General features: G+C 33.4%; 1 protein-coding gene across 1 annotated transcript; it reads left to right on the top strand.

Annotated features, from left to right (window-relative positions):
- The first annotated feature begins 6,910 nt into the window (after window positions 1-6,910).
- On the top strand, window positions 6,911-9,247 carry LOC107840104 (fructose-1,6-bisphosphatase class 1). The gene is made up of 3 exons (XM_016683833.2): window positions 6,911-7,375; window positions 8,137-8,533; window positions 8,619-9,247. The coding sequence occupies exons 1-3, from the start codon at window positions 6,971-6,973 to the stop codon at window positions 9,017-9,019; spliced, it is 1,203 nt and encodes a 400-aa protein (XP_016539319.1). The 5' UTR covers window positions 6,911-6,970; the 3' UTR covers window positions 9,020-9,247.
- The last annotated feature ends 263 nt before the right edge of the window (window positions 9,248-9,510 follow it).

Here is a 9,510-nt window from a genome sequence, read left to right as displayed (position 1 = left end):
CATTGAATGGTGCGTATACACGTGTATATGTCTTCTATAGAAGTGTATATTTAACGTATACATGTGTATACGCACCATTCAATGTATATATACTACTACTTATAAAATATACTACAATATACATAGATATACTTATATACTAATTTATAAAATATATACACATGTATACGTTAAATATAAACTTCTATAGAAGATATATACACGTGTATACGCACCATTAAATGTATATATACTACTACTTATAAAATATATTACAATATATATACATTACAATGTATATAGATATACTTATATACTAATTTATAAAACATATACACATGTATACGTTAAATATACACTTCTATAGAAGATATATGCACAAATATACAAAACATATGCTACTTAATATGAAAAATTAATAATATATTAGAAGTAAGTTTTAAATTTAAAGTAGAAAACTAGAAATTCAATTTAAAATTTTAAATCGTTAAATGAAATAATATAAAATAAACAAGGACTAAGGAGTGAATGAATTTGGGAAATTTTATTGATTGCAAAATGATCCAAAATTTATAACTTACATGAATGAAAAATTTACAAATTATACATAATTTTTTCCAACTCATTCATGTTAATATTAACGGGAACTTGTATAGGATAGTCGAAGTCAACGGGGGCAAAACCATGCATTGGATTTGATTCTGCTGAGTTCTCCCGTGAAGTCATAATTTCTTCAAGTTTCAGCTCGTCTCTTGGCTCCGGTTCCATTCCTTGATTTCTTCTTTCCGCTCTGATCCAATTTGTGAGGCAAACTAGAACATTCATTGCGTTACTTCCCAGTGAGTGTCAGTTGTCTCCAAGCTGTTATCGTCCCTAACTAAAGGTGCTCTCTAATTCAACAGTTGACATTGGAACATTCAAGATATCTCTAGCTAATCTTGAAAGTACAGGATATTGTGTTTCATTACTCCTCCACCAATCCAACGTGTTGATCCGTCGTCTGCCATCCTCTGGTGCCGTCCGCTGATAATATTTCAACTCTTCCCGATAAATTGATGTGTAAGTTCTCTCATCAACACTATTCCAACAATTTAAATCATAAAACGAATCAGAAAAATCACTATGTGTCGGCCTTTTAGAAGATGATGGTTCCTCGGGAGGATGAGAAACGACAGTTGGAGTGACATTTGTAGGTACGGCTAAATCAAATAAATCAACATCGTGATTATATAATTTTTCTATGTAATCTTTTGCATCAGCCGTAGCCGTCCACAAATCAGGTTGTACTTGTTCAGAATCATGGTTAGTATTTATTTCTAAGTTAGTATAAATAAGAGTACTAAAGTGGCACATATTATTATATTTCATGCACGGATTTAGCATAGCACCAACCAAGTAAATAGGGGGAATCAAAAAAAAATATTTTTTTAATTTCGTAAACATGGCGCCAACAACTTCTTTATAACCTTCTTTATTTTTATATTCTTTGAGCAAACCAGAAATATCGGCTATATATGCCAAAATATTACAAACAGTAGGATAATAAGCACCGAAAAATTCAACCATAGCTACATAAATTTTTTCTAAAAACTTAACAAGATCATTAATTACAACCCAATCAAAATTATGTAGCATGCATCAGCAGAATCAGCAAATGAACCGCAATGTTGATTAAAAGCTAGTGTAATAGAAATTCTATATTTATAACAAGTTCTTAAAAATTCATACGTAGAATTTCATCTAGTATCAATTTCTTCAGGCATCAAAATCAGTGTAAGTCCATTTTCTTGACATTTAACTTTAAATTCTCTAATTCTCGATCTACGATTATTTCGTTGAATAAAACCAACGGCAAGACTAATTTTTTCAATATAAAGCTCAAAAAACTCAAGACCATTTTTTACAATTAAATTATATATATGACATGCACACTTAATATGAAATTTCAGGCAAGGACGGAGATAGCGTAGATTTTTTTTTGTTTACAACAGTCTTGTTGTTAGAAGCATTATCAAAAGCAATACATAAAATTTTATTTTCGATACCATAATATCCGACAATTTTAACAATAGAATCAACAATAAATTGTCCAGTATGTTCATGATCTTCATCATATAAAAAAATAAGATACGTTTTTGCATCACGAAATTACTATCCATCCAATGACAAGTAACGGTTAAATAATCATTTTTATTTACAGCACGACCAAGATCAGAAGTTAGGGACAATCTACATTGAATATTTTTTAACAATGTTGATAAATAAAAACAATATTGTGAATGAAGTCTAAAAATATCAGACCGACAAGTAGTTCTAGGAATATCGTTAAGCATAGGATTATAAATTGCTTGTATATAACGAATAAAGGCATCAGAAGAAGGAAAACTAAAAGGCAAACAACCCACAACTACCATTTTAGTTATTTCTTCCAGGTCCCTCAATTTATTATACTTCTTCGCTACGTGACCGGTTGCTGGGTGCATTCTAGTTTGCGTTGGCCCACCAACATCCCCACTACCTTGTGCAATATTTAACTCTCTTTTGTGATCTTCAGCTATATGTCTCATTAACGTACCCGTCCCCCCTTACTTACCTCCACTTCTGTGCTTATATATTTGTTGACAAATATTGCATTGCACCTCAATATCTGATATACGTTCAAAAAATTGTCATACAACACTAGCTCTTTTACGAGGTCTTGGGGCATTGGGAGGACGGGGAGGGAGATTAACCGATTCAGATCTAACGTTAGCATCTCCTACTGCGGGGGTCTCAACAATATTTTCATTATCTTCGTCTAAATTAACCGCATCTACTTCATTTTATTCTTCTATACTGTAATTTTTTTGAGTTTCTACATAATCCATATCGTGAGCACCTGCACCTATTTCTTCCTCAAAAGGTGTACCAAGCGGTACCGGAGGCGAAGGCACACGGGCATATCTACTACTTGAACTATCTCTACCGCTAGTAATTCGCTTTTTACTACCACTACCGCTTCCGGGACAAAAAAATTTAACACCTTTAGTAGCGAGGTTTCTTAATTTATCCATAATATAAATTAAATTAAACTAGAAATATTCAAAATACGCAAATATAATAAAATTAAATATTAAACAATTAATACAATAAATAAAAATTAAACGTAAGAGATAGAACGACAATACCAAATTTTGAAAGTATCCGAAGGTTGCGACTTTCGAAACTTTCACTCGTACTTTAGAAACGAAAAATTAAAAAATTAAAGTGAACACTTTAAGAAATTAAATATATTGAATATTTGAGAATTGAGAATTGAGATTTGAGAGAGAATGAGATTTGAGAGAGTGAAAAATTGTGTGAAAAATGATTTGAAGTTGTAGGGTATTTATAGAATTTTTTTTTGGATTAAAAAATATTTTTTAAAGTTTTTTTTTTTTTAATAAATGGGCCCAAACTAGCCGTTTGGACCCAAAAATGGCTATATAGCCATTGGGTCAACGACTAGTTTGGCCCAAAATCCTTTTTTTTTTTAAAAAAAAAGGTATCCGGGTCGGGCCAGTTAACTTGCGGGCCTGGACCGGGCTTGGTTTGGGCCGAATTAGCCGAACCCATTTTTAAAAAATAACTGGCCCAGAACTCGAAACCCTAAAGCCCTAGTGCTTACTGGGCCGAGTTAGTTACAAGGGCCGGGCCGACCCACTTGAAACCCTTAGTTCCTTCCTTCCATATCGTTCTAGATATCTCGATTGTATTAATTCTTTGAATTTCCTCAAACTTTTTACAATTAAACTATAAATAAAAGTGTAATTAGATTATACAATCTTTGAGAAAAAATAAAACAATTGAAAAATCAACAAACGAATAATTTTTATGCCAATTTAATTATTTTTTGACTCATAATAACTGGAGTAATTATTAGATATTGTGCCTTCAGTATATTAGGAAGTACATTTTCCTAATATTTTCAATCCCTTCTTTTGAATCTAAAGTCTTTAAAATAACCCATGTGAACTAAATATGATCAATGTAATGTGGATCAGTGCATAAGGTAGGGAGTAATAAATTTTCTCAATATGTTCAATAATTCCCTTTAATTCTATTTTTATATTGAGGAAATTATTAATTGACGAAAAAAAACTGCACTAAACTAGGTAATTAGAAAAGTACAGTTATCGACCATTATCGCTATTTTTTTGTTATTTTCGATAAAAGATATAATTATAATAATTAATAATAAGAAAAGATAAATAGAGACCTAATATTGGAAGGTAAATGAATCCTGATGGAAAACAAAAAGGCCCTTATTAGGGTTTCCTACTTGCACTCTTCAATAAATAGAATGAAATGAAGCCACCCATGAACACTTACGCCACTGATGGAATGAATATGCTGCATAGTTTTTAACTCACGTAAGTGAGTTTTTGTTGACATAATTAATTTAGCAGGTGATGTGTTAAAATGAATGAGATCCAATGCGTTTGCCCTTAATCATAGTTTATATATGTGGATTTGAGAAATTCCAAGTAGAAAATCCTTGTCTCTTATATAATTGGGCTTTACGAGCCGCGAATAAGAATGTCCTGCTAGTTGGTAAATTCGGTTGCAATATGCTTGGTTCCAGTATGTTTTGCTGTGACCTTTACCTCTCACTTTTATCCTACTATTTCAATTTTGTAATAACAAGGACTGTGTTTCTACAATTATCAAACAGTTGCCTCTGTGCAATTGCTAATACCCTTGCTCCAATAATGGCATAAAATATACCACTAGAAAAAACTGTCCGAGCATTTCTATCCCTCTGTCCTAGCCTGCCTTGGTGAACAACGTTACCTACCAATCAATTGATGGTGGGAGGTGGCCTGCTTGTATCCCAGTCCTGACACCACAATTGTATAAAACAAATATCCATGGTCATCAATTCCTTTTATGTATATATGTAACATTTTAGTCGATTGATGATTCGAGGTACTAATGTTAATTTTACATATAAAGCACTAATGTATTTACTTGATGATGTTTTCAGCGTCCAAGTCATGTTTGTATTTTGGTTGAAGGCTTGTGTGAATGATTCCTTTTGGCTACTTGCTTACCATTGATCCAAGCTAGCTGCTAGGGGGAAGGGTTGATGAGTAATTATAAGAAGCATTGCATTTTGCATGTGTCTTTGATTATTTCCCTTAAAATTCTTTGTGGATGTTGATTATGTCTAAGCATGGCATAATTAGAAGTGTTTCACCTTCCTTCCCATCAGCAACGAATACAATTTGGTAAGGGTCCTTATCTACTTTAACAATACCGTGTTTATTAAAGTCAACAGGTGGAATGACGATAGTATCATCCTCCCTGCAAAGGAAATGGAGATGGATTTCCCATATAAGATCACCCAAATGCAAAAGGTCCGAGTATTGTCAATTGCCTTTGATTTGATATGATTGAGGGCAAGTTTCGCGAGATATAATCAGGATCGGAGAGATCAATGGAATATTGTTATAAACACTAGCACCGGAAGCTTGCACTACTGAACGAAAACACACTAGCTATTTTTGCTGCATCCTATACGGAAACATGTCATTTGTTATATCAAGTTTGGACTTTGAATGATTCAGAATCTTGGTCTTTACTGTACACATTCGAAAACACGGTACGACATGCAACCGATGGCTTTCTGGTTTAATGGTGAAGTAATCTTCGCTAGAATGGAAGGACAACCACGACAAATGTGTTTGTACGATTCTCACACCAATCAAATCAAAGATTTTCTTATCAATATTACCTATGATTTGTACTGCTCATCATTCTTCTATTACAAGGACAGCCTTGCTCCACTTACAGGAGACAACGTCTGTTCTAATGAATTTTGCTATCAACCTACACTACTAAAGGATCCATTATTAATTAGCAGTTTAGTTTCTTTTGTCATTTGTATTTACCTTTCATATTTGGCTTTACTATGTACTGAGTAATTATTACTCATATTACTATATTATTCGTCATATGTCTGTACGTTCCTGTTTATTGTCACTTACAAATATTAAAGAACTGAAATCGTTACCGGACAAACTAATTAAAAATAAGAATACAATTCAATTTCTGTATATAAAGTGATTAATGGGTTTAAGATTTTATAGTTATGCAAATGGTACCTGACTTGTCGATGCCATTTCGAATATCATACTGTCTAGATTTGGCCATTTCAGTTCATATTTTAAAAATTAATCTGCTTAATTCATATTTTAATGAGTTTGAACATTTATATTTAAGTGAACATGAGTTTAACCCATTTTTAACCCACAGAAACTAAACATGGACAAACGTAAGTAAAATATGAATATTCATATAGGAACCAACATATTTATAAATAGACGAAAATCTTCTCCTTAAAATTTGTACCCTACTTCACCCCTACATGCCTACCTCAACCTACCGCCACTCTCGTACCCTACTTCACCCCACCCCGGTAGAAACAGAAATCAGTAGTCGTGTTTAAACTCTAGGTCGGAGTCGAGGTTAAGTTTTGGATCGAGAGAAATCCTATTAATTTCTTTTCTGATAAAAAAGAAAATCATTTTAATCGTCCACTTTATTATTTTAAAAATTTTAAGATAATTACTAATTACAAGATTATAAAGAACAAAGTATAACCGTAAATTTGTAGTAAGTTCAAACAATGATGAATTAAATTTGAGCCTCTCATCCAACAATAAACAACCTTTTAAACTGAGAACTAAAATAATACTTATTGAAATGTCCGAAAAAAATTTATTAAGGTCAATCATCTAAAAAAGAAAAATTAATGTGAATTCATATACTAATTCCTTAATTTTCTTGAATTAAAACGTACATATTTGAAAATTATGATATTATAAAATTTTATATTTAAAAAATATAAAAAAATAGTGAAATTTTTCAATGCAAATTTAAATATCAAAAAATTATTAATGGTTAAAATATTGTACGAGTCTTTTTAGATGTGAAGGCAAACTTGTATGCCCCAACGCAAAGCATAGATATGCTATCGTCAGCCATTTCTTCCCTAAAATTTCCACCAAGAACCAAACTTTCCTCACTAAATCCTCCAATTTTCCCTCTAAAATACAATCTTGTAACTTCCCCTACTGAAAATATGGCATTTAACTTGAGGGTAAATTCACCAATTGCAATTGGCAGTAAAAGTAGTGATACAGTAGATTCTGTAAACAGTGGGTGTTGTACACTGATGGAGTATATGGGTAAAGGAGGAGTTGATGTGGGTGATGACTTGGTGTTGTTGTTTGGTCACTTAGAATATGCTTCCAAGAAAATTGCAGCTCTTGTTGCTTCCCCTTTCAATTCAAGTCTAAGCAAGAATGTTGGCATGACAAATACTGGGAGTTCTTCTGATAGAGATAAGCCTAAACCTCTTGATATTGTCTCGGTTGGGCCTTTCTTCATTTCAGTTTATGTATATATGTTCTTGATTTTGCTTTTCTCTAATTTTTTTGTTTTCATTATCTATGGCATTTTTAATTACTCCTTTCGTTTCAATTTGTTTAGTCTCGTTTGACTTGACACGGAATTTAAGAAAGAAAGTAAAGAACTTTTGAATGTTGTGATCCTAAATTAAAGATATGTTGAATGTGTCAAATTGTAAAGTAATCTTGTGATCTTGAATACGTCACGTGGAAAATTGGAATAAGAGAGTTGCTAAAAAAGGAAAGTGACATTCTTTTTTGAATAGACTAAAATGGAAAGTAGGCCAAACAAATTGAAACGGAGGAATACTAGTTTTAGAGATATGAGTTTGCCTTATTTATTGGAATGAAATAGACCTTATCAGTGGATTGGAATGGATAGAAAATTTCTGGCTAGTTTGGGGTTGAGGTTATTGATTGGTCGTTGGTGTTATTTCACATATATTGGAAATAGGTTACATCATTTCAGTTCTTTTTCTCCTTTTTCTTTTGGTTGGGGTTTTTCTGTTTGTGGGATCTTTTTTAATGAATCAGGAAGTAGATACTGTAATGCAATTAGAGCTGTAGGATTTCTTTGTTTAGCTGTCAATGCCGCATATGTTTCCTGACTAATTCTCAATCCACAATTTCCTTTGAGAGCTCTGATCCTTGCGTCTTCTCTAGTCTTTATGCAACTTAGAATGGACTCATGTTCTAAAGCCTTTTTTTTGTATTGTTTGTTCAGAATGAGATTATATTATCATCTCTTAGAAATTCTGGAAAAGTTGCTGTAATGGCCTCAGAAGAAGACGAGGGTCCTGTGTGGATAAAAGATGATGGCCTGTTTGTGGTTGTCATGGATCCTCTAGATGGTTCCCGAAATATAGATGCATCAATACCCACAGGGACGATATTTGGGATTTATAGACGTCTTGTGGAAATTGATCATCTGCCTGTGGAGGAAAAGTCTTTGATAAACTGCCTTCAGAGCGGAGCAAAGCTTGTTGCTGCAGCTTATGTTCTCTATTCGTCAGCTACAATACTCTGTGCCAGTTTTGGTTCCGGAACACATGCATTCACATTGGATCATACAACTGGAGATTTCCTCATGACACATCCAAACATCTGGATTCCTCCTCGAGGTACTGCTATTTTATATTGTCCTTCCATTTCAATTGCATATTACAGTTTCTGAATGGATAATTACGTTGTTAAATTTTGTCGCAGGGCAAATTTATTCAGTTAATGATGCTCGGTATTTTGACTGGCCTGAAGGCTTAAGGAAGTATATTGACACCATAAGACAAGGAAAGGGAAAACATCCTAAGAAGTACTCAGCCCGATATATATGCTCTCTAGTGGCAGATTTTCATCGGACTCTTTTATATGGCGGGGTGGCAATGAATCCAAGGGACCACCTTCGTCTTGTTTATGAAGCAAATCCACTGAGTTTCTTAGTGGAAAAGGCTGGAGGTAGAGGTTCAGATGGTAACAACAGAATTTTATCTATTCAGCCTGTCAAGCTACACCAAAGACTACCTCTATTTTTGGGTAGTCCGGAGGATATAGAAGAATTAGAGAGTTATGGGGATGTTCAGCAGAAAGTAAACCCTGGTTACGATGTTTAATGACTTGGTCCTCTTTTATGCATTTCAGAATTATCCTTGGGAGTTTTCAGCTCGTCTCCCCTTTGCATGTAAATTTTTGTACGAGGCAGTTCTTAACTAGCAAATATGTGTGCACTAGAATAAACATGTGGTTTCTTTGCCTAGTCTTGAAGATTGTCGCGTGGTGAATTTGATGCATCTTTAAAAACTTTTATGTTGCAAAGAAATTTACTGCAAGTTTTGTTTGAATTGTCGTTTGGGGCTTTCGTTTGGAAGTTTATCGTATGCTTAACATTGGACTTTGAGTTTAGCGTCACGACTGACTATTACTCGTCAGTTAAATATTAGTGCATTCTCCATTGCTAAGATAAAGAACTTCTTTCTTGTTAATCCTTTTAGCTTCTTGGTTTCTGTATCTCTTCTACATCTCAATGGGAAAGCGTTGATTATGAAACATGCCTCTGGTCGACCAGCTTCTCTCAATGTGTTTCTGAAACAGCTCATGATATAAG

This window comes from Capsicum annuum, chromosome 8, assembly GCF_002878395.1.
Source record: "Capsicum annuum cultivar UCD-10X-F1 chromosome 8, UCD10Xv1.1, whole genome shotgun sequence".
Lineage (NCBI taxonomy): Eukaryota > Viridiplantae > Streptophyta > Magnoliopsida > Solanales > Solanaceae > Capsicum > Capsicum annuum.
This window is presented reverse-complemented; position numbering and strand designations above follow the sequence as displayed.